This window comes from Pelecanus crispus, chromosome 3 (assembly GCF_030463565.1).
Source record: "Pelecanus crispus isolate bPelCri1 chromosome 3, bPelCri1.pri, whole genome shotgun sequence".
NCBI classification, from domain to species: domain Eukaryota; kingdom Metazoa; phylum Chordata; class Aves; order Pelecaniformes; family Pelecanidae; genus Pelecanus; species Pelecanus crispus.
The window spans coordinates 92910660-92936993 of record NC_134645.1 but is presented as its reverse complement, the minus strand read 5'-3'; the positions used below and the strand labels follow the sequence as shown (position 1 = coordinate 92936993).

General features: G+C 42.9%; 1 protein-coding gene across 27 annotated transcripts in view; it reads right to left on the bottom strand.

Annotated features, from left to right (window-relative positions):
- SNAP91 (synaptosome associated protein 91) overlaps nt 1-24766 on the bottom strand; it is a 68221-nt gene extending 43455 nt beyond the window's left edge. For all 27 annotated transcript variants that reach the window (XM_075708259.1, XM_075708263.1, XM_075708269.1 and 24 more), the window contains exons 1-5: nt 24637-24766; nt 5895-6037; nt 4736-4811; nt 2821-2923; nt 789-882 (exon numbers count right to left, since the gene is read on the bottom strand). In XM_075708259.1, the coding sequence (XP_075564374.1) occupies nt 789-882; nt 2821-2923; nt 4736-4811; nt 5895-6037; nt 24637-24766 (546 nt within the window). The remainder of the gene's footprint in view (nt 1-788; nt 883-2820; nt 2924-4735; nt 4812-5894; nt 6038-24636) is intronic.
- Nucleotides 24767-26334: the final 1568 nt, after the last annotated feature.

Below are 26334 nucleotides of genomic sequence, written 5' to 3'. Positions count from 1 at the left end.
TTAAAAAAAATCTCCTCTTCCATGACCTTTATCACAATTCCTATGCCGTTTAAGTAACAAAAGCACATTAGCAAGACATGTATTTCTAAGGCCTTCCTCTGACAGCTGTAGTGGGTCCTGCCTTGCATCTGGAAGTGTGTCCATCTGCCGACCAAGAACAGAAGAACTTCAAGATGGATTCCTTCAAAGACCTCTTGGCAACATTACACTGTACCTCCTACATCAACTGACTCCTGTTTTTATCCTTAAGACAGATAAATAATCCCACCAACTTTCATAACATTTTTACACTATAAATATATTGTAGACACTTATTTCTGTGAATAGTCCAATCCAGCCTACAGCTGAAAACCAGACGAATGTTTTGAGGAGCCAAAACAATGTACATGTGATATTTTAATCGCTTTTTCTCTCCCCCCAAAAAAAGTTGGTTGCCAAGAGACAGAAAAAAAGATTCTTCAGTCTCCTTGCTTTGTCCATTTCTTCCCCTCACTGATGCAGAAGATGAAACTCCCAGCTCTGAGTCGGCATTCCTCAAGAGCCCTCATTTCCTGTCCCCCTACTCTTTCCACAAAAAAAAAAAAAAGTAGAACTGCACATTTTGTACATATAGGAAAGAGCTATCCTTCACCTCACTCTACCTCAGTGAGATACTGAAAAGGGGATTTTTTTGCCCACATAATGGGATGCTCAGTAAAGCATTACCGACAAGGTGAAACATTTTAGTTACAATGCAGCATTTATAAGTCACTGCCCAGTGTTAATGCTAGGTCAGCTTCAATACATACATCGAATTCAAGTAGTGCATCAATTTGTTCCTGCAATATTGGCATACTCTTCAGTAGCTTTTCAGGAGCCATTGTTCTCATTACACCATCAGCTCTGCAAGAGGGAATACAGATTAGAAGCCATGCTGGTTTTCCTCTCCCTCTCACCAAACTGGTTTGTTGTCTAAATTTAAGCTTAAAGCTGCTATAACCCATTTCAAACATTTGGAGCACTGTCTGATTCTCCTGCTTCCCACAACCTCACAAGAGGTGGCATGGAAAATATTTCATCCAGCCACCCTCCCTGACAGCAGGCGAAGAAGGGTTTTGTGTTAGAGTGACGAATGCAAGAGAATGATCTCTTTATGGAAAGAAGACACTGAGACTTTAAAGAACTTGAAAGAAATACAGTCACAGAAGTACTTAGAGAACTGATAGTCTTTGTGCATTAAGCTTGTTAAGAATAACTAATGACAACTCATTGCTAAGAGTGCTTTTTAATGATGTGTCTGTGGTCACTGAAGACAAAAATAATTCTGTAGGTTGGGTTTTTCCCCATCAAGTGCCACAATATATGCATGCCAATTCAGTGACAATTAAATTCAGAGCAATCTTTGCTTAGAGCTTCTTTCCTCAGTATTCCTGGGTACTAATTAATTCCATTACTCCTTCATAGCATGTCCACTGACTTTGACCTGCCTTATCAGTCCTGAACCATTACTCCAACAGCAGCACGCAGCAGTCATGGATGTGTAGCATTCCTTAATTGCCACCCATAGTCTTATAGAAGTCTTCATGCATGCCCATTTTAATCTCTGAATATCAAACCTGCACAACCACCATTATGTATTGCCCCATTCTGGCCACTGACAGGTATAGTATCTCCTCTCGGGGAATGCATACCACCATTTTTACTTATTTTATACTCTACTCTGAGGCAGCACCTTGTTTTGAGCACCAGAAATAACACACATAGAAAGCCTTTCCAGAAACATATAGCAAGGCAAGAATAGAAGGACTCCCAGCAACTCAAACTTATGTTTATTTAACATGAATTGTTTGAAGGCACTAGGTGACAAAGGGAACTTAAGATGCTAGCACTACAGCAGGCTGCTGAATCAAAGCCTGCCTGAAACATCAATCCAACTAGCTACTAGTCTTCATGTCAAAAACTTCTTAATGATTCCTATTCCAGATAGGTTCAAGAGATAACTACTTTGGTCCCCACTGTGGGAATGGCATCCAGCTGTATGACAGTTTGAGAAGCAGGAGAGGAAAGCCTGGCAGCAATGCTTGCATTAACAGCTCGGAATCCCAAGCTGCAGAATATACCGAACTGCCAGAACAATCCTGTATGCAACTCATGATTAGCAGGAGCATCTTCAGCATGCAGTCAATTAAGCTGCACCTTCAGTAGGTGTTAAGTCACTTGCTGTGCTGTCCGTGCTTCAAGAGAGAATCTAGAGCCATTAAAGTCCCAGTTAGAGGAGTCAGAGACCAAAAAAATGTTCTGACAAATACCAACATACTACTCTGGCCTGGGTTAACTTTTTTTTTTAAAAAAAACCACAATCCTTGTGGGAAATAAAACCAGTACTTTACAACCTTACTCTGTTCAGTTTATAACTGTTTGCTGTGTTGCCTGCTAAGGACTTCAGGTGTTCACTTCAGTTTTCCTTTGTAATCAGTCATCTTTCTTAAGGAAAGAGTCTGGAGAATAATGAAACATCCTAAATCTTCAAATCCTCAACACAGTCTCGCTGCAGCACAATTTAATAAGAGTCAGATTTAAGGCCTAGTGCTAAAAGCTCCCAGTTCTGCAAGGCACCTTACTTTAGTCTTCAGTATTTGCTTTACTACCCACAGTCTTTCCTCTCCTCCTTGTGCAATTTTAATCCATTACAAATACTTAAGAAATCCAACCATTTTGGTATTTCATTGTGGCCAAACAAAGAACTAAGTCATTGAGACACTAAAATTAAGCGTAATGCCACAAATAAAATTTTCATGGGTCAGGCAATCCTAACAGTTTATAGATCTAAACTTTGCTTACCCTTTCTTCACTCGTGCAAAGTCAAATGCCATTTGCCTGTAGGAAAACGCTTTTTCATTCAAGTATCTACTATAACGCCTTATAAAGGTGGACATGTCATAACCTGCAAAAAACAGTTACATGTTTTACATTTAATTTTCATGCTTGCTTGGAGGTTCTTTAGTTAAACGATAACATACAATCGATGGGCCCTAAGGTTATGTGATCTCTGTTGCACTAGACAACCACACATACGGAACAGGCATCACAGGACATCTTCCAGCTTCTGAAGAAAAAGGAGTAGTGCTGCACCAAAACAATCTACCACCGTCCTCTGCTTCCAACAGATTCATCCAATGCACCAGTGGCATGGTTCCTGGGGAAACCTGTTAGTGACTCCTACACAGTTATGTGGTAACGTTATTTGATGGCAAAATTAGTTATCCCTCTATTAACAGGGAAAGATGCCAATTTAAAGAAAAGTTTATACTTAACTAGCACATGACTTCCAGGATAAAGGCCAATTTCAACTTAAACACTCCTGCTACTTTACCTACGTCAGTCCCTCCAACTCTTACATTGACCTTCAAAATTCCCCTGACTAGGTTTACCAGAACAAAGAAATTATGATGGCATTCACAGAAATTATTGCCTTCTTTGAACTGTTACACCAGAGATCTTCAAGGCATATGATGCTGTACAAGCAGCCTCAAACTTCAGTGACCTTCAAGCCTGTAAGACTTCTGAACAGTTAGTATTACAGTCTATCCTTCAGGTATTTCTTTTAAAGTTTCTTCCTCTAAGCTACAGAAATGTGTGCAGAAGGCAACTCATCCTCCTCTTCAGTACAAGTCCCTTTTTGCTACCTTTGTTAAAATCCACACCCCTTGACTTAGTCATTGACTGTATTTTTCCTTAACATCTCTCAACATCAAGCATCTCTGTCAATTCAGGCTTAACACTACCAACTCTGATGCCTCATTATCTATGACACACTGTTGTATTATCTATGAAATGGCAATTTAAGCTTAAAGAAAGTGGCAAAGAACATATTTAACAGAATTCATTGTTGCCAAATACCAGTATCTTTGAACATGCATAGCATGTTTTGCTTAGACAAACACAGTTTTAGTATTTGTTTGGCTTTATTCCTGCCCTGTGTTACCATTTCTAAAAGATGCTCAAGTCTTTTTGCTGTCACCTGTCTCCACTGAGATATGGAGTAACATGTCATTGCTTCAATCTTGCCCATTATTGTAGCATTCCTGCATTCTGCATACAGTCTACAAATATTCTCTGACAGCTGCTGAATTATAAGTTTCCTCTCTTCTCTAGTAGAGCTGCCATGAAACAAGCTTTTTCTCTGTTAAGTGAAGCAATACGAAAATTCACTAATAATTCCAGAGTCAAAGTAGAAAAGCAGACATTGTAAGCTTTACAGAGAACAACTCCTTAATTTTTGCCTAGACCTTCTAAATTCACTACTCAAACCAAAACCAGCTAGTTCTTTTGGTGCCTTCCCACTACCTCCCCAAATTAAACATTTGTATAGATAATTCCTAGAAAGTGCAGTGTCCCCAAGCTACCAAATTACCATTTAAGACTGAGTAAAACCCAAAACACTAAATGGAAAGTTATCCATTCTATCCTTAACTCCCATAACAGTTAAGGAGATAGCTGACCCAGCCCTGATGTCAACCAGCACTCTCTAAGGGAGTTGTACAGTTTCACCTCTTGAGTACAAATTTTGCAGGAACTGAGAAACATTGTTCTGAAGTTGTCCAGCATTGACTTGAGCTCCTGTATTCATTAAGTACTTATAAAAAGGCTTCAGCAGCACACTTTTGTATTATTTGCATCTTATGAATGAAGGAGCAAATTAACAATAGTATCTTATTTGGAATCTTGTTAAGATTATAGACATGAGGAGGCTTACCATGAGATCCACTTTTGTCCAGAAAATTGCTGAGATTGAACAATGTGTTTCTAGATGCCAGGTACTGAATAAATCTCTGCAACACAAAGTTATTTTCTTATCACGGGTTGTATCTGAAGGCTTTGTACCTCCTAGCAAGAAGATTACCAGTCTAGCTCCAGCATACACACATGAAAACCCAGATTTTTGTCTTAGCCTGCAATACCTTCCTCAAAATTTTCATCCATTCAGATTAATTATGTTTAGCCTGGATCTCTACTAAATATCCTACTGTATACATAAAAATAGATTCTGTGCAAATACAAACCAGATTGTAGAAGAAGCAGTAAAAACAGTTAATTCCACAAAGAGATTTGAGTAAGCACAAGATTTATCTACTTGCAAAGCAGCATATCCAGGCTAGTCCCAGACTTTTCAATCCAGCAGCCCTCAGTTTCAGCCAAGCCAAGAGACTGTTCTAATAACAAGCAGGCCTCACATCAAGTACAGGGACTAACAGACTGAAAGAGTTACAGAAAGCAAATCAGAATACTGGCCAAAACTTGGAATGGAAAAATAGGACAGCAGTAAAAATTTACTCTGTGACATTGAAGAAGTTCCTTGTATGAAAACACGTTATATACAGCCAGGGAGGAATTGTTTCACAGTCATACTAAAGCTCTTTAAGTAAGCTTTTTGTTTTTACACAGACATACCAGTCTATAGAGGCCAAAAAAAAAAAAAAACCCAAGGGGAAGGAAAAAGCAATCCAAAAGGCTACCAAGTTGAATTTACAGCTCTAGGAAGATTTTAACACTCAGAGAGGGCAGCTATTTGGATGGCAGTACACGTGTGCCAGAACATCAGCTCTGACTCTATTCAAAAAGTTCCAGGTAGTCTTCAAACCTGCATAGCTCTGTTTTCAGATAGCACATAAACTGTCAACAGGAACAGGCTGCTGCTTGCTCATATGCTACAGTTTTGTAAATGGAGAGACAGATAATCGGCATGCCTCCAACTACATTGTAAAAGGTAAGTTTGCTCCTCATCAAGAATCATTCTTGCCCTTTGTTCTCAGGTCCTTACTGGTTCAGAAGAGATGCCTTTGCACTACTAATTTTTTTGGCTTGGAGTCTGCTCAGTGCCAATGTGGTCTCACGATAAAGCTGATTACACTTACCTCATTGCCATGAACCATTAGATGATGTGTGGTAACTAAGGCTTTGAATACAACCACCCAGCTACTATTTGTTGCTCGCTCAAAAAGTGTATCAGCCATCTGAGGAATATTCACGTTTGTTTCATTAGTTGCTTGGATCAAGTCTGTAAGAAAGAGAAAAGGAAGGTGTTAGGTGCTACAAATAAGATGAAAAAGTTTGCAGCATGGCCAAGCTCTCAGCCCACCAGGCTGCGGGCCATGGTTGTGACAAACAGCAAGCTCAGTGCTTATTCTCTACATTTTAAAACAAAACAAAACCAAACTACTGATATTATATTAGCACATACTGACAGCAACGATACTCTGACTCTTCAGTCCAACAATTCTGTCCTGAGCTATGTCCCAACCTTTCTCCATCTTCATCCCAGATGAAGTTAGGGTGCACAACATCACATGACTTTACTGCTTGCGGGTTTTCAAGTTAATTGTGGCAGTTCACTACCTCTGGGTTAGATGAGTAAGTATTACTGAATTCTTCACTTACAGGTAATACATCAAGCACACTGAACCCAGTCACATCATCAAAAAGAGGTATCACCAGAAACAGATACTCTAGCCATCTCAGAGGTTAGAGTTTCATCAGCATGCTACAGCACACCTCCTATAGTCTCTACAGACCTAGACAGCAGAAGAGCGCATTCAGGCATGCGTTAAGACCTCTTCAACAGCAGAAAAGAAGGCAAGGATGACATTAGTTTATAGCAAAGAACAATAGTCTTTTGCAAGCAACTGCACCTTACATAGAAGAAATAAGACATTAGGCTGTCTTAGGGAACTAGAATAAAATACAGCTTTGTGTCCTGTACATTAGGGAGGTGTAGACTTGCACAGGAGAGTACATGAAATTAAGATAAGTACTTAAAATCATAAACAGTAGGGCTGCAAGCTTTCCTCTAGCACCTCTATCGCACATCTACTGATAAGATCTTTGATTTACTACATCACCTATTACCTACAGGCTCTTGCTAGGCAGCCAGCAATGGCCTTCTACAAGTTATTACCTAGTTTTTGAGACACAGTTGGAAACTGCATACTGCATCTGCATGACCAAAACCCATGTGACACCAGACACAGCCCTGGCAAGACTTCAGGAGAAGACTTCATGCAACACAAAGAACAGAGAATACAGACCTAATTGTAGGGTTGAGGCTTAAAGTTTGAAGACCTAAGTAGAAAAAGTTAAAAATCAAAAAGTTTAACTACTAGACTAAGCATTATCTGTGTTCCTAATGAAAATATTCATCTTTTACTTTCCCTGAGAGGAAAGTAACCATTGTTAATGATTGTCCACATATTTCTCCCCTCCCCCCAGACTAGAAATGTTCATCTAACTATTCAAGCTATTCAGTGATGACAGATATTCTACCCTAGAAGCAGACAGGCTATTCTTTGACTGATCCTTGCACACCTAAACTATGTGAGTCTGCTGTAAACACTCTACAGGAGTTCAATTCACCTGGGCAGCAGGGTCACCACTTTACAGACTTGCTTTCCCTCCCCAGCACAACCCCATATAATGGAGGGCATTAATGCTGCTAAGAGCAGAAAGCCAAGGTTCAGACCACTGTGAAACCACTGATTCTGCCTCTGCAGGGAAGGAAAAGTCCAGAGGGCAGGTTTGTCTAAACAGACCGATGAGTTGCATCAGCTATTGAGAACCACCTGGTGTGTCCAGAAACCCACACTGCTGTACCAGAAGCATTCAGAAGTTTAGTAACTTTTTTTTTTAAATTCATGGCAAGTGGTTTTTTATGAGGGTTTTTACTTCTATTATACAGACTCATTTAAGATACAAGAAATCTATAGCTCAAAGTCAGAAGCCTGTGAAAACTGCAGTGCTTGTGTTTAAAATTGTCTTTTGCTTGGGCATAAAAGCGGCAAGTTGTCTTCAGTTTCAGGTCAGTGGAATGATTTCCTGTAATGAGACAGAAGACAAAAACTCACCAAGTTTGATTTTAAAATGTTTGTTGTCATGGTGTTTTTTGTTTTGGTTGTGGGTGTGGTGGTTTTTTTTTTTCAGAACACCTTCTGAAATGTAAAGTTAACTCCTATAGCTTCAGTAAGCCTATAGGCTCAGTAACCCTTGAAGAAGGCAGTTCTGCAGACAAAGTATTACTGTAGTAAAGCCATGCTATTGAATGACAGCAGTCCAAGCTCACAGAGCTCCAACAATTCTCTTTGATCTTGTACAAACAGGCCAACAATAATTTATTCTGTACTGCTGATTAACACATTACAGAAGACAGTGGTTTGTACAAGCCTACAAGCATGTCACAAGTGGCTTGCTCACCATTTACCCCGTTCAGAGGTTTTACTGCAGATGACAGCATTTGTCCTTAGTATAAGGAAACATGCATCAAATTTGCAAGCTTTCAGTCCTGAGTTGCAGTACGTAGCTCACTATGGAAAAGGGGTGCTATAAATTGTGTATTCCATCGGTGGATGTTAGACAGTGAAACCTCAGGAGTCCACCCACAGCAATGCTAGCAACGGAGGCTACCAGGCACTACTCCTATACACTACTGCAGCACTCCTTCTCAAGTCACTCAGTCATTTCTGCCTCCTCGCCAAACTGCTGGAGGGTACAGCATCTCAGTCTGCAGCTCTGAATGTTTTAGGACACGAGTAATTATAGTGTGCTTAGTAGAGAGGTATGATTAAATTTAAGCCTACTACTTTCAGTGCACAGAAAAGAATTAAACCACGCATGAAGATTTTACTCATCATCTGAGAGGGGAAAAAAAAAAAAAAAAGATGGGGGTTAATTCTTGCAGAGCTGTTTCCCATTACGTGACACCACAAAGTTAAGGAATTCAAGCTTCCTGGATTTCTTGCCTCAGTACCATAGAGTCTCAGCTTAACCAGCAATCGTCAGCGTCTGGAGCAACTCAGAAGCATAGCTAACGAACTCTGAGCAGCAAAGTTTGGCGGCTAAGCTGAGTTTTAAAATAAGACTTGGCAAAATTCATTTGCTTTCAGTGTGGTAGGGAAGAATAGGTACAAGAAAAAAGAAAATCTAGAAACTACATTTTCAAAAGATTCAGGCATTTACTGGTGGGACAGAAACTTAGTTTTCAAAAGAGACAATGAAGTTTAGAGTCTTCCAAGCAAGTCACAGGTGGACTTGTTAATATAAACCAGATCATATTAAGAAGTACCAGCTGAAGCACAGCCCATGAGAAGCCATATGAAGCAACCTTACAAAGGTGATTTGGGTGGGGGGGGCGGGGTGCAGAAGTAGTACAAACAAGGATTACAAGATACCTTTCTGATGAAGCTTCTAATACCATAGGCATCCATGTCAAGTACACCGACAGCTAATCCCCAAACCCAAAACCTGAGCTCAAATACAAATTCCAAGCAGAGTAAAAAACCAGGAATGGTACAGCAATAGCAGCCAGCGCTTTCATCACGACTTTCATGCAAGTGGTGAAGTTACAGAATGAAGACCTATACCCTTCATTTGAATCTGGTTTCCTGTGGCACTAAATTATAATCGCCAAATCACAGTACCTGATTTCTCCTATTTCCTCCCTTCACATCTTGCTAGCTGCCATTTTGAACACTCCTTCAAGTCTAGAGATCCTTGTTTAAATGGTACGTGTAATTTGGACTTGAATATACTTTTTCTAGTTAAGTTTTCAGATGCAAAACCTATGCACATAGGAGGAATAAATGATTGTCAATTCTTTGACACCATAACTTAAATCTAAACACCAGCCTTTAAACTCTTTGACTAGCCAATTCTTTGACTCAGGCTTAAGACATTTGCAACTTATTCAGGGAAGAGACGCAAGGCTAGAGTATGATTAACACCTTCATTAATAAAAAGACAAACCTGCCAAACCGAGGAAGATCGGTAGAGGGTTCAGTGAGGAAGACCAAAGTTAAGACACCTTAGCTCTTCGTGACCTTTTAAAGAGATCATTAAAAGATGTAACTAATTTTGGTGTGTGTTTGTTTGTTAAGCTCATAAGGTAAAAAAAGAGAACAGCAAGAAAGTTTCACTGTCTTCAGAATTTCAGACTTCTTCAGGCTCATTAAAATCTACTTCCTGATTTTGAGATTTTTAAAATTTTTATTTTAATGAGAGAGATTCTACAACACTTAAAAGAATCTATCTTAATCCCTTACCTTTTCAGATTGTATTCTGGATTGGGGCAGAGTTTTTTTTCTAGCTTGGTTTTGTTGGGTTTTTTTTTCCTCAATTGTTTAATAGACAGACTTGGGAATCCTCAGTTTAAAGTTAATTATTCACAATTTACATTTCAGTATTTACATTTACACAATTACATTTCAGAGAAACAGCAGCAGAGCACAAGACCTCTCTGTTCAGAGGGATATTGGTGCCAACTTAAGAGCAGCTGTCATTCCAGGTTGAATTAACAGGCAAGCTGCCTCAGCATCTGAGCTGTGTCATACATTCAGTTCCTAAACTTTGCCAAATCTCTCTGAGAGTAACCCCCTTACAGACCTTCCTTACTATTACGCTGAACACTACAATAGTCTTCACAAGTTATTTTTCTGGCTTGTAAGTATTTAAATAATGCCTTGAACCTACAGAAAAGGAAATGCAGGATTGTTCCAAATCCAGGCTAGTCAAGAACAGAAAGAAGTGGCTTAAAGTAGGAGTTTAAAAGCCTCAACCAAAAAAGTTAAATAGGCAAGTAACAGCAGAAGTAGTCCCTTCCAAGACACAGAACTGTATCAGGAAGCTACTACACCACTGTGCTAACCAACGCAAGAGCTGAACCTCCAGGTCTACAGAAGACTGACCACAAAACAGTACTGGAAAGCAGAACAAAGTTATAGGTTTCTGCTTCTACAATTGCTCACGAGAACATTAGATGATTTTAATGTTGTCAGCTTTGACTATCAAGCACTTCCATAAATGAGAGTAGGGAGTTTATCTGTGGGGTTAAAGTTTACCATCTACTCTTTTCACCCCCAGCTTGCCCCATCTCTTGGAGTTTCCTCCAATTTCTCAACCTGAGAGTTTAATTAGCCTTACAATCAATCATCTTACCACACTACTCCTTTTTAAATACAACAGCACACCACTTCCTATATCACCAAATACCTGTTTTGAAAACAAAGCTGAAAAACCTACTGCCCATACACATTGCCGGATTTTATTCCAATGCACTTTCATATGGTCTGCACCCCTCCTTCCCCACCAGATCAAGCCAAGATATTCGGCTTTAAGTCATCCGCAAAAACCACCCCAGTTTATTAGCAGTATTAATTAAACCAGTTATGTTGGATTTGTGTCCCTTTTGGTCCTTAATGATTTATACATATGTCATCTTCTCCCGAGAGCTTCAGGTGCAGCTCTCTTGGAAAGGGGAAAATAAAAGCCAACTGTCAGGTAGTCTTCTATTGGATCTGAAAGGGTGCAACTAAGGCAGCTGTTTTCCTAAGTACTAATAATGGGGAAAAAGTGTGATTATAATGTGTTAAAAAAAATTCTTGCCATAAGCAACTCCTTCAAGTTCCAAGAACTATGAATACTTTTTACTTAAAACAAAAGTTCCCACAAATGTATAGCTCCACTGACTGTGGGGAAGAATAATGTGCATTACCTTTAGTGTTTACATTTGAGTTTTCTCCTTGAGGGTAATACAACTGAAAGATGACAGCTGCAGAAGCTCAAGATTAAGCAGTAGTCACTGGGGCTTTAAGTATGGTCTTTAAGACTGCTAACTAATTAGTGATGAATATATTTTACGGACGAAGTCCGAGACCTTACTGACACCTGTGATCCAACTATTCAGAAGAATAAAAGCTTCAACTTTACTCAGGAATTAAATATCTGGAACAATAGAGCTGTCACCCAGAAGATGGGCTACACAAACTCCCTAGTACAAATGTACTAAGGAAAGCAGCTTTTTAGCCTGACACACATGAAGCCAGAAGACTAAGCAAAGGGGAAAAGGCTACCATGGTCAAAGAATCCTACCTGGTTTCTTCCCAACCGCAGCCACCACAGCTTTTTCAAGCAGCTTCACTGTAGCAAAAGCCTTAGTTATTAAGCATGGAATCTTTCCCCTGTCCAAAGTAGTAAGAAGATCAGTCTTGAACTTCATTTGTACAGAATTCACTCACTTTGAATACCAAAGCATTTGTTTTGGGCAAGAATACAAGTTCAGGAAAGCAGGGGAAAGAGGAGAAATCACTGCTCTAATGTTCCTTTCCTCTCACCCAGAGACCCCATTCCAGACTCTCACTCCACCCAACTCCTGCTCCACAAATAGCTCAGCAGATACGTGGGTTTTTCTGCTCAAAGACAAGAATTGAGCAGTTCCGCTTACGTCGATACGAAACATCAAGTAATTCTGGAGCTAGATGTGCCACTTCTCTATTTTATTGATTTACTGCAAATAGCAGCTGAGCCACAAGTCACCATTGTACTACATTTTTCGCACAGCTCTCAATAGTTTAAGATATACAAATGCCATTTGCATTTGGTGGACACCAACTGATGGTTATAAGGTTAAAATGTAAAAGCAATTGGCCTGGAGAAATGCTATTCCCCATCCTATTGGAATATGGCATCTTAGACACCAAACTCTAGGGGAGGCAGGGATATGAAAAAAACCCTACTAACATTACAAGTAGCATTTGTGTTAAGCATTTGACCAATAACTTTTTGCATAAAAAAGAACTTTTACCCCACATGGCAAATCTCAGACCTCATTCTACAAGCCTTTTCCTTCAGCAGTTCAAACCTGGAAGCCTTAACCAAAATACACATTAATTTAGAGAAGAAATATGAAACTGCGGCCACTAGCCAATCTTCTGCCAAGTATTCAAAGCACTTATTCGATTTCCTCTAAGGGGTAGAATTTTCTCCCCATCCATGCAAGCATTAAAGCCACAGTCCCGTTGCATCCTAGGTCTTGCTGCACACAACAAAACAACTTTAAAGGGGATATATTGTTGCAAGATTATTGCTTCAAAGGAGAAAAGCCAGTAAGATCTAGTTAATTGACTACTGTAACTGAATTCCAGTTGTGGAATTCCACAGGATTCCAGCTGTGCCCTGTGATTATCCTTCCATGAGGGTGAACAACCCCTAACATTACCTGTTGGTTATATCAATTCATAACTCTTATGACTTGGTTGTTTATTAGAATATCAGTAACAGGATCAACTGCAGCTTTTATCCGCAACAGCAGAGCTACACTAGAAAAGTAAGGATTTCATGTTTTCCACAGCCGCGTGGGGTCATTTACTGTAATCTCTGCGCTAGAGTGTTTTCTAATCAACCTTTACACATTGGGCTGATGTTACACTCCAACCACATCTGGCAGAAAGCGGTAATCAACTGAGGCATGGTACATGAGCTATTTCAGTTGCCGTGCTGCTCTCATTTTTATTCTGAGAAGAATGAACCCTAGTTAGTGCTTTCCACCCCCAAATGATCTACGTTCCTCAGAAAACCATTTGTTTTTAATAAACCTGTAGAAGTGAAACTGTCACTAGCCTATCAACTCTGCCCAGAACAGCAATTTGTAATCCACCCCAAATCTGAATGAGACTGAAAATATATTGGAAGCAGCCTGATGTTTCAGCTGCACTGCTTAGCTGTCACATATTGGGAATACATAAAAAAAAAAATAGGGTGGGGATGAGACTACGTGTAAGCATCTTCAGTGACATGTTAATTAGCTACAGCCTGTATGCTGGAAACAGGTCAGCTGAGCAGGCAGGCTCAGCAGCTGACACATCCAACTTTAAATATCCAGACCATGGTCTGTGTTTTTCCTACTATCTCAGCCAGATTCTTCTAGAAGTCCAGTGATTTTGCCAGTAGAGGTCGTGGGACGACATAACCTTCAGTAGGGTCAGCCTGAAAAATAACCAAACAAGACCAGAACCCCAGCACTCTGTTGAGCTGACAAGCCACAAAAAGCTTAGCATGGGTTGAAATTCTTAACTGGGAGTGAAATGCCCACAACTATGCAGACAGTGCTGTTGAAAACATGAACACATCTGTAGGAAAAAGAAACCAAGTGTAATGCAAACCTGTCCATACAGTCAGTGCAACAGTATGACCTCTCAGAGGCATACTGAAGCAGTTGTAACTAAACACCAAGTACTTTATAACATGGCTACAATCACTTCAATCCATTTTGTCTTCTATGTACCTATAATGCAACAGAAAGACCATAAGAGTTCCTAAAACCAGCTGGCTGCCTCATGTGTGAATGCTGTGCCTTAAAACAGGGGTTTTTTTTTGTTCGGTTGGGTTTTTTGTTTGGTTGGTTTTGTTTGGGGTTTTTGGGGGGCACTGGGGGTTTTTTGTGGTTTTTTGTTTGTTTGTTTTTTACAAACTGACCAACATCCCTCATGATTAGATGGAGCTTTACTCTCTCCTTGACCCCCCCAAAAAATGAAACCAAACGTTCAATTCCTTTATGTCGATTCCCCTGTACTACACCAGTTAAACAAGAATCTTTTGCTTCTGCCACACGGACAGGCAAGTTTAAGTCTCAGAAACCTTGAAAAAACTAACATCAACTACCAGCAGACTTTACTCTTCAAAATGATCCTGCAGCCTTTCACATCCTGCCGATTTCTTGATGAGGCAAAAGAAATTCTGTTAAACTCAATGAACATCCACCTGAGAGATGGAAGATGCAGTTATGACTACTAACATTTTAAAAAAACTGACAGTAGTAAGTTGCTATCTAACATTTCAAAGTCACCAATGCCTCTGGAAGATGTGTTTGCCACTGGCAGTGAAAGTCTCCTATCAATCTATTGATGAGTGGGGAAGTTGTAATTCATCACGCAGGCTTACATCCAGGCAGAATAGCTTCACACAGAGTCAGATCTCTAGACTGGAACACCCAAAAGTGTCAATTAAATTCCTAAGCACGCTATGGAGGTGAATTTTGAAAGGTAGCTTCTCATAATACTGCCTAAGCAATTTCCAGCTTCCTGATAAACAAAAGAAGTTCTTTAAACTCGCCTATTCCAAATTTAGCAAACTTTGCCTGTTAATACTCCTGCCATTCACAAATAACAGAGCAATTTGAAGTTCAGATGAAGCTTAGCAAAACTAGAAAGACTCTAAATGGCTTAGCATGAAAGATCAGATCAGAAAGTCACAGGCAAGGCTCACATATGAAAATAGTGTTCTGTTTCAGATGCCAGTAACAAAACATCACTCATAATAAAATTTACATGTTTTCAAAACACTGGCACACTAGATATGCTGACTTCCTCTGGCTTGCTGCCCCTTAGCAGAATGTACGTTCTCCTATAAATAGGTTTAGATGAAGCTATAAACTTAGATTAAGAGCTACAGGCACAGTAACCATACTTTGGATTCCAGACTCATGCGGCAATATCCAAACCCAAGTCTCCATTTCAAAAGGTTAGGTTTTAAAACACCAGGGTTGCTAAAGAACCAATGCAATGATATGTTAAAGCTTGCATCTATATTCGACCTCTACATAATGAGAAACAGCAGCCTTCAGAGGCAGGAAACAGGCCAGCTGGCTCCCCCCTTTCACACAAGTCCTACACTCTCTGAAACAAGAAGTGAAAGAAAGAGTCCTTTTAAAAACAATTTGAACTCCCACTTAAGTGCATCTATGTGGGCTCTTCAATTATGTGTAAAGATGCATGCTCCAGCTAGTGCAGTCCTGCACTGTGGCAAGATAAGCGATCACTGCCTTATTTTGAGGACCTTCCTCTAAACTTGTAAAATTGCATACATTTTAAGAATGTGGGCGACAAGTCAGCATGTTTTATTCATGCTTTGAACAGTCATGTCTTCCTCTCACTTCTATGGAGGACCATTTTAGAACATTCTGTAAACTATCAGAGAGACTTAAGAGATATAACAAAACTATGCCAGAGGCACTAGGAGCCTGCCAGACTCTGCAGGCGAACCACTGACCATCTGCTATGGAAGCGCCCGCTGCCATTGTGTCATCTGCGCTCGTGCCAAGCCAAGAGTCAGTTTGAATTGATCAACTGTACCGTCAGTAGTCAAGCCACAGTCTTGTCTCACCTCTTTAGGACAGCAAAGTTTAAGACATTTTCTTGAAAAGACATGTTCTTTGGTCCTTTAAATATATGGTAGAACAATCTCAGCTCAAGTGGACACCAAACTCTCCAATCTACTCTTACTGGTGTTTCACATTTCAGCCATAACCTAGTCTCCTAAATACCTAGAAACAAGTAGCAGAGAACATTGCTTTCTTTTTCATTCCTTCTTTGAGAAAGTAAAGCCACCTTGGTAAAGCACACGGCTCAACTGTTTTGTTAGAGCTCTGTGGCCCAACTACAACACAGGAATTCCTGCCAACTTGCTTTCTACCTGTGGTAATTTTGCATATTGGCTTACGACCAAGAGAAGAGTTGATTGCCACAAGTCAGACCCAAGCTGCAGACACGTCCTGTCAACAATCTGCAGTTCTCAGTACATGTGAGAGGCAGGGTGTGCTTTCTTGGTGGCCTTCAAGCATGATCATGCTTATGTACTCACAAAATCTCCTCTACAAGAAACATCATAACACATTTGAGTTTTATCAATAGCTAGAAAAAACAGACTCTAGGAAAGGCAACCAGCTGACACACTGCCTCAGCTCAAATGGCCAGAGTACAGATTACATAAATACACAACATTAGCATGACACCAGGGCTTTTCAGCATCCAATCCCTTTCATTAAACTAAGTTAAGATACAGATATAATCTAAAACAAAGCATGAGGTGGCATTATCTTGGGCAGGGAAGAGGAACAGAAAGGTATTTAGACTTGGTTCCTCCGGAAGGCAGTGGTAATACAGTGCACCGCCATTTCCTATACTATGCCTACGACTAAGCTGCAAGCCTCAGATGCCCAGTGGATGCACCATTTGCCAGTAGCCTAGAAAACACTGTGCTAGTATTCAACCTACATTCATGGTGGCATTTCAAGGCTGATGTCCAATACCATTTGTGCCACTAGTCCAGATTACTGGTATATTCCCTCTCCTAGTGGACTACAACTCTCAGCTGCTTCAGCAAATGTGGTTCACAAGCTAAAGAGAATAATTTTTTATGAGCACAAGCAGCTTACTGGCTACCAGCTATGACTGTTGAATATACCTCTGAGCCCACCCTTGCAAAACTTTTGTATTGCTCTTCAGTGTTTTCAAGCAGCTCTGCAGAAGTAAACATGATCAAAATAGCAAGACTAAAAGTATCAAAAACAGTTTTAAGGGTCTAGCATGCGGTTTGCAAGACTCCAGAAAAACCAGACTTAACCATACTCTGCAAAGTGACAAGCTAGCCTCTGCCAAGTATTCCTATTGCCTTCTAGCAATTGCCAACATCTGGTTTATTCAGGTTTTATTTAAGCCACCAAGCTCTCATCTGAGCAAAATTTTGGCCAGTAGGAAAATCCAGCAACCATGCCAAGTCTGGTGGGGTGGGATACTCTAATATCAATTTACCAATGAAGCTTCACATTGCAATCTCGCTGGCACTGCTGACTCGGGAACAAAAGTACTGCTGCAAACCCTGTGCTACAGATCAGTGCCTGCAAATCTACTGGGAAGGCTTCTTCTATCATATCATTTAGTTTGAGTTCAGGGTTCAGCCCTGTGCCACATGACCCGCTCTTTCAGCACACTTGACGTCGTGTGCTGAGATTCAGACCCACATTTCCTGGCTTGCTTTATTCCTTGCTTTTTAGTTTTCATGGTATTTGAAACCTCTCTCTTCAAGCCAGGCAGAATATTGTTACTAATCTGCATGCCATGTGTTGAAGTTTGGAGATTCAAGGTTCATCAGACACTCATTGGTGAGACTACTGTATTTCCCCTAGGCACACACCAGAACTTGTGCTTTTCCACCCTTACCCACATCCTGATCATGCCTTGAAAAGAAGCTCCAAAAAGGAATAGGGCAGGTTAACTTAATGATACTGTTTGGTACCACTGACTCATCTTCAGACTACAGCAAGATTAAGGGAAGGGATATAATGTCATTCCCCTCCCCCCAGTTTTTCCCCACCCCCAGAAACACAGAAGCCAGCTCCTTCAGCAATACCATATGTCCACAGCTAACTGAGAAAGGTCTGTCCCTTTCTTCTCTTCAGGGGCAGGGGGTATATTGGGTACACGTGGCAAGGTTTTGGTAGCAGGGGGGGATGCTGCAGCTGTGACCTCTGAGAACAGGGGTCTCTTCCACAGACTGCAGGGGCTATCTGCTCCAGCACTGTGGAGCACCTCCTGTTCCACCTATGGCCTTGGTGTTCCCTCTGCCATTTCTCACTTTTCCCCCTCCTCCTCTGGCTGTCCAGTTTTTTCAGCCCTTTCTTAAACACATTTTCCTGGAAGTGCCACAGGCTTGGTGGATGGGCTCAGCTGTGTCCTGCAGCGGGTCCATTGTGGAGCCAGCTGTGTCTGGTATGGAACAGGCCCTGGTCTCTTCTTATTCCTGCAGACAGCACCTTGTCATGGACACCCAGGACTGGGGGGGAAGCTAAGTAAGGTAGGGAGAGTGAAGTAGTCTTGAGAGTCTTGAATGTAGGCAGAAAATACTAGAGGCAGGTGTGCCTCTGCTATATTACCATTTCTTCAGAAGTGGGGACTAAGAGGGCAGCAAATTCTCCTCTTTGGCTACCAATTTCTCCATCTAGCAAGAAGCAGGGAAGACTAATAGCATCCACAATGCTATTCCATCTACACCTTTCAGAGTTATCCTGACTGCCGTCTACTCTTAAGCACTTCAGAGTATCCTTCACGGGGGTAGAGACACAGAAGCATGGACTGACCACACCAACAGAGCACTTTCTCATAGACTTCACAGAATTCCTCACTAGTGGCACAGGCCCAGGTAAGGCACACACAGAAGACGGAGATTTTAAGAGCCAGGCTGGGAAATCAGAGGCACAGATCAAATCAAACCACAGGAAATCAAACTGCAGATTTTTTGTTTGTTTAAAAGATGTTCAATTGCTGCCACCCAGGATCTAAGGGAGCAACACTATGAGACTACTATGAAACCTATTCAACTACTAAATAGAAGTGATTAAAACTATGGACTGGTCACTGTCATAGTGACCATCTCATGAACAAGCGGCCTCAAAGAAAGATGTGGCTACTCCATTATCAAGGTCTACTAATGGAAGTCAGTACAGCAGAAAGACCTGACTTGCCCCAGAATTTGTCATCTGTGACTTTGACAAAGTACGTTTAACAGAAGGATCTTGATCACTATTGAAAACAGAGTAAGAATATATGCCTTCAGCTGAGGAAAAGCCATGGGGAGGGAGGGTAGGACTAGTCAATGTAGCTTTATCAAGTTACACTGTTTGGATGAAAGAAAGTTTAATATTACACTATCTACCCACTCTTCTGTTTCCTCATGCTCCCTTTCCTTTCCTTAGGCATTGCACCATAAGAAGACTTAAACACAGAACAGTTCAGATGCACAAGATCAAGCGATCCTGCCCATGTTTCAACCTTTGTATCATAACATGAATTCAAACTTCTACCCAGCTTCAAACATATTTTGAAAAATTATTAGTTAGCTAAGTCTTAGCTTAATTAAAAAGGTAACCTTCTCTTGGTACTAAACATGCCTTAAAAACATTATGGGGCCGGAGGGGGAATTGAAAGTTAATGCCATGGAAATACTCAAGATCAACTATTCTAAAAAGCCTTCTTATTAGCTCCCCTTACCCATTACAGACATTTCTACTCCTGTTCAGAGATCTACACACCTCCAAATGAAATGAGTCTTCAATACCGTTTTGGGAAAGGACATGGGAGAAGCCCACAGAAACAGAGAGCTATTCAACACAGAGACTGATGACAAGTCCTGACACACAAAAAGAAGTGCTAATTCAATATCCATTAATGAATTAAAGAAAATAATTGCTTGCTTGGATTTTTTTTCTTCTCAGATGTGAAAAAGATTCATTGGGATGACAAGGAGGAGTTCACAATTTAGAATACACCCCAGCTGTGATAACAAAAACCAAGAGACTGTATTACAGCTGATCTTCAGTGTCAACTTTGTTTAAAAGTCAGTTCTCTTGTACATGGAAACTGTGACAAATTACTGCAATACAGGATACAGTGAGACACACAAAAGTAGCTTCATTAGTAAAGTGTGAAGGATTAAGCCCAGTTTGTACAGGGACTCTGTTCTTGGCAATTTTCTTGAAGGTATTTCCACAGCCATAAAGACAAAGTGTCACCTGGACTGCAGAGCAATGCAGTACTTGTATGTCTGCGCTACTCCTGCTAGGAAAGGCCCCCAGGTGCCAACAGACTTGGAACGCTCCCCAAATCACCTCAACAGCAAACAACTTGCGAAATATGCATCCCAGTTAACCTTAACAGTCACTGAAGTCTAGTGACTCAAGACAGCTCCCCTGGCCCCACACCTCTCCCAAAAACCAGAGACAGACATATTCCTCAGGATTGAGATAGAGGTTTCTGAGCCCTGTGGGATCTAGCAACTTCATCTTTACTGAGGCCTAGCAAAAAAAATTAACCCATTGCTTTTGGTCAACAGCCACTTCTGTTTCAACACTAGAGACCACAGTGATTCAAACTTGTTAGGGTCAGCCCCACAGTTTGCAGGAGAACAGCAAAACACTGCAGAAAAAAACCTGTCTGTATAAGCAAAATACTGACACCAGCCCTGCAGTACCAGCATGAATTAAACTATAAATTTCCTTTCAGAGTCTTTGTTTGCCAGCCACATACAAATATGCAAAATTAGACTTGGGATAGGAAGATGTTACTACAGATACACAGGTCATCTCCACAGCCACAGAAAATCAAGTCCTGACCTTCATCTGCTTTGTTTCCACATTTCATGATCAGGCCTCTGGAAGGGTCTTCTACCTTATGAAAATCATTTTGAAGAAGTAAGGAGGCACCACATGGTCTTTTTAGAATACACACTCCAGAACTTCCTCCTGCTACAAAGCAATTCACTCAACAAAATAAGTCAAGGAAAATCCCAGCCATTTTGATCATTTTCAGAAACAGGAACTTGTTACGACCAGCTGCAGACACAACCACCTCACTGGCTTCCAATTCACTTCCCTAAATGAAAGCTTCACAGCCTGTTTCTAAGTGAGATCCTTTATAAAAGGAGCTAAGTTCAGATCTACCTATTTTTCCCCTCATCTATGGCGTATTTTAACATTTGAAAGTCAAGTTATTTCCCTTCTCTGAAAGCTTCTCCCTGTTGATACCATCAGTCACCCCTGTTCTAGGCTGGACCCTGGCTTTTACTTGCCCCACACAATAAAACCCTCAATGAAGCCCTAACATAGCTTTCAGAACAATTCTGATAATGAAGCTTCTATGCTGTGCACTAGGATTGCACTCCCAGTTGAATTACCACAACTCATATATCCGTAACATAGTCCATATATCTCATTCACCCACTCTGCAATGGCCCTTCTCATTGCAGCAAAATCAAGTTGCTAATCCCCACTTCCCCATGGAAATGCTTTCCTCACTTGTATCTAATTGTAATTTATTTAACACAATGTGGTTAGCTGAGGGAGATAAAGTCACCACAATGATATGGCTTCAAGACAAGAAGTTTGTTAAGTCCAAAAGGGTCAGAGCTCTTAATGTGCCAACTGCAATGGCTTGCCCCAAGCCATCAGAGCATCCTAGATTTACATTCCTTTTCTCCCCATAGGTACTTGGGAAGTGCATTTAATGCCATCTGGCACTACTTCCCGCAGTTGCTGGAGATTCACTAGTATGAGAGCTGGAATTCAAGAAAATGGTAAATCTTACTAACGAGTATATGATAGCAACCTAATCATACTTCAGTACCTCTTTACATGCCAAGCCTGTGCAGCACCCATAGTCCATGCCAAAGGACAGCCACTATGCAGCATCCATATTAAAGCCTGCACTTGCAAGCTATGCAAGTACCAAAAACTACACAAAGGTAAACACTTAGCAGCTCAGCTTCTGCTCACAGAAGACATTCATTCTGTTCTCTCCTCCCTTCCTCACACACATGCATTCATACCCAAATCATGCTTTTTATTCCTCAGAGCAATTCCCTCTAAGAAGTACTCACTAAAAAAAACCTAAACCAAACAAAAAAAATACACTCCATGCCTTGTCACCTATCGTCTTTCTATAACCCTCTGGAACTAGCATCTTCTGCAGAAAACATGAGGACAGGCATCATTGTGTCCCATCCTCACAGGACTACTTAACTCATGTTAAATAGTTGATCCCTCCATTTAATTTACAAAGTGCATCTGCTAAGCAGGGCAGTGGAAGATAGGTTGTGTGACACAACACCTGGCCACTAAGACACTAAATAAAATTACAGAGTTCCCTAAGGACATAAAACCCCCACATCAAAACTAGAATTACAGTTCTTCATAAAGCATCGCTCCAACCATCGCTCTCTGGTACCTTAAGTTTTACTCACCTAAATCCTTCGCAACTTGTCTCACCACTTATCTTAAGGCATTGTTTTAGCTTTTGTTCCCTCCTCCATGTCTTCAAACGCTATTTATCCAACTTGAAATGCAGTCAGCCACATGGCTCAGATGTACCTCCACCTAGCAAGCAGTACCTCCTGTCTACATGGGATTATTGCTCTTTCAGAGGAAGAACTTTAATTTACTCTCTCATTACAATACATAAGGCCCATTTTAACACTTGTTCACAAGATACATGTCAGAGTTCAAAGAATTGCCTAAAAGTTCATAGTTCTGAGGAGATGCCTCAGGTTTAAGAGCCTGAGAATATTTCTTCCAAAAGATGAACTTGATTTTCATTTGTAGTCCACAATTTTGAATGTGCGCATCTCCCACTGACAAGATTCTGTCCTTAATGATACCAGTTAAACCCTCAACTGTTACATACAGCTTGGAAAATAGAAGGAAAAATGATCAGGGATATATCTTCCCAGGAAATGATCATTTCTCTTCCTCTTGTGTGTCTTAGATGCAGGTGGGTATGAAATTGTATGGAAGGCTACCGGCTTCAGGCTCTCCCACATTCATTTTCTGAAGTAGTAATATTAGCACCAATATCCAAACACAATCCCTTTCCAGACCTTAATATAGCACTGGTAAATTATTTCTACCTCACTTTAATCCTGCCTGTTCCAGATAGTGCTTTTATTTATATATATATATACACACACACACACACATCTACACATACCTGTGTATGTGTGTATGTGTATATATATTAAAATACACACACAGAGGCACAGCATGCTTTTAAACACATGAGCTAGGGTTTTTTTTTTTAAGCTAAAGCTTCTAGTAAGAGATAGGACTCCAAGGAGGACTGTCCAGACACAGCCTACAGATTAAGAAGTGTCAACAGCTACCAAACAGCAACATAGGAGACATCGATAACCAAGATGGTTGTCTAAAATACATGAGAAAACAAGAGAGAATATATGATAAAGACAGCCGATCTATTTAAGCTACAGTTTAGACTCAAGTCAGTCTTCAATCTATGCTGCTTACGTCAGCATCTCTCAGACATATATACAATAGTATTTCGATATACTGGAAGACCAACAGGCTGTTTGCCACTTTATGTGTTAGCTATGCAGTCATTAGCACTGAAATCTGGAATAATTTTCCAGAAGTAATACTACCTCCTTTTAAGAAATACAGCATCATCAGAATTCTACCTACGTGCACCTGCACCAGCATTACTTAGTAACAGCCAGCACCCAAGAGACTGCTTGGTATGAAACCTGCTGATCTTTACTTGAAAGTGTTTCTTACCATGTCCAAATAAAATTGGGAAAACCACTTAATTTTAGACATTAAAACCTGCTGTTGATCTACTGAGTTCAGTGCCAGACAGAGTTACTACTGGTAAGCAAGGCCAATTAACGTCATGCAATTAAATTCTTTCACCATTGTACTCCTTGGTGTCTCCAAGCAGGGACTGACAGTTGAGTGGGTTGACAAGAAATAAAATTGTCAAGACAAAAACATCACTAGCTCATTGTTTTTTAAGAAACGTTTTGACTTCAGCCTTGTTTCATGCACTAACTAGCTAATGCCAGTCCAGAGTAGATCATAAATCTATGAGACAAAGCCACCAGCCATCTTCAGTGAAACATGATGCAAACCATCAGGTAGCTCCTGAAGTTGCTCTCTGATATTTGGGACCTCAACAACAGCCCTTAAACTCTCCAAAAGCTGTCCCAATCTACAGCGTAGTGTTATCCAACTGCCTTGCCATCTAAGCACGCCACCATCTAAACCTCTTCAGAAGTTTGCTGTGGAGATGGCCACGCTCCTACCGGTGCTTGGCCAGCTCCTGGAGGAGCATTTAGGTCTCTGCCTAGCTTAATCCTGCCCAAAGCAGGCAGTGACAAGCGCGTGTCTGCTCTGCCCCGTGTCCAATTCTCTCCCCTTTCTCCAAGGCCCTGCTCTGCCAGGCCCGCTTCGCACGGCCTTCCTGGATGAAAGGCAAGAGGTCATGAGGGGAAAAAAAAAAAAAAAAAAAAAAAAAATGGCCGAAAGAGCGATATTATGCAATAAGAGAAGAAACGCAATAATAACTCATCCTCTCCTGGAGATTTCTCACAACGCTCACGGTTTGCAAGCTGGATTACAGCAAGCGCGACAGCCAGACGGCTCAAAGGCACACTACAGAGCCCCGCGGGCGGCTTCCTCGGCCCCGGGGCTTCACTGGGGAAATGAAGAGGGATGCTCACAGTCCAGGTGCTTCTTCTTGGGCCCCATCACTTCATGCGTGGTGGCTTTGCAGACGGCTCTGGCTACGGCTGATCCCGTAACGCTGTACTGAGCAGCTGCGATGCGATCTGTCAGCGTCTGACCCGACATCTTCGCTGGCGTGCCTGCTGCTGCCTGCTCTGCAGAGGCGGAAAACACGGGAGGGGAAGGGGAGATTCCGGGTTTATCGCCGAGGGGAGGCGGGGGTGGTGGCGGGGGGGGGGGGGGGGGGGCACGGCAGAGACACGCACGGACACACGGACACACAGAGCCGCGCCACACGGACAATGGTCCTTCAGGCAGCTCGGCCCCTCCCGAGGCGCAGCCTCCCCCCGCCCCGTTGTGTAAGCCTTTGCCTCGCTCGAAGCCGCCTGGGGCAAAAATACAGGGTATTTTAGACGCTGCAGGGAGAGGAGGAAGGGGAAATAATGACGGCAGCAGAAGGAGGCTGCACACAAATAGCGCACGAGCCCCCGGGGGGGGGGGGGAGGACCCCCCCACGCACACGCACCTGCCCCGGCAGCGCCCGCCCCCCAGCCGGCCCGCGGGGGAGCCGCCGCCGCGCCCCGGCCCCGCCGCAGCGCCCGCCCCGCCGCCTCCCCGGGGGGAGATTAGGGCACCGTTGCGCCATGTTATGCCCTCCCGGTGCCTCCCCCCCCCCGCCCCCCCTAGCCCCGATGGCGACCCCCGCCCCGCTCCCCGCTGGATGCGGCGGCGCCCAGCGCCATGCAGCAGCCCGGCGCGGCGCGGCGGGTGGGAGAAGGGGATGAAGCGAGCGCCAGCGGCCGACCTGTCAGTGCGTCCTTCCCTCCCGTCCTCCTGCCGCCGCTCCGGGGAGGGCACCGCCGCCTCCCGCCGCGACCGCTCCCCGCTGGCGAGGCGCCCCGCGGCGCAGCAGCAGCCCCCCCCTTCCCCCCCCCCTCCCTCCCTCCCCCCGGCCCCGGTGGCCCCAGGTGCGGGGCGGGCTGCCCCCCTCCCGCCGGGGATGCGCTGGGCGTCCGCGCCCGGGAGCCGCCGCCGCCGCCGCCGCCGCCGCTGCTATTTCCAGCCGGCGGCTTAATCCTCCCGCAGCCTAATCCCCGCGCTACTGCCGCAGCAGCGCCGCCCCCTACCCCGGTGCAGGGGCGGGACGGAGCGGCGCTGCCGCCGCCGCCGCCGCCGCCGCCGCAGGTCGGTGGCCCCGGCGCAGTCAGGTGACCCGGCGCGGTGCGCCCGGGCCTGGCCGGGCCGCCCGGTACCGCGGGGCAGAGCCCCCCGCCCCCCGCCCCGCCGCGCCTCTTCAAGGCGACGCCGCCGCCCGGGCCGCCGGCCCCGCGCCCCGCTCGCCCCCCGCCCCCCGGGTGCGGCCGGCGGGAGCCCGCTGGGGATCCGCGGGGCCCGGAGGTTGCGGCGGAGCCGAAGCCGCTGAGCTTCCCCTGCCTGCAGCGTGCTCCTGTCCTTAGCGCTTGTGGCAATGCATTGGGGGACCCCGAAGCCGCACATACGCTAGATCTCTCCAGAACCCGCTTATGATGTTGCTGCTGCTATCAAAGACACCCAATATACATCCCCAGAAGTGTCCTCTTCTTTCATCCAAGACACAGAATCATAGAATCATAAAATGCTTTGGGTTGGAAGGGACCTTGAGAGATCATCGGCATCCCAAAGGTCTTGGTTCCAACGCAGCGCTACGCGAGGGA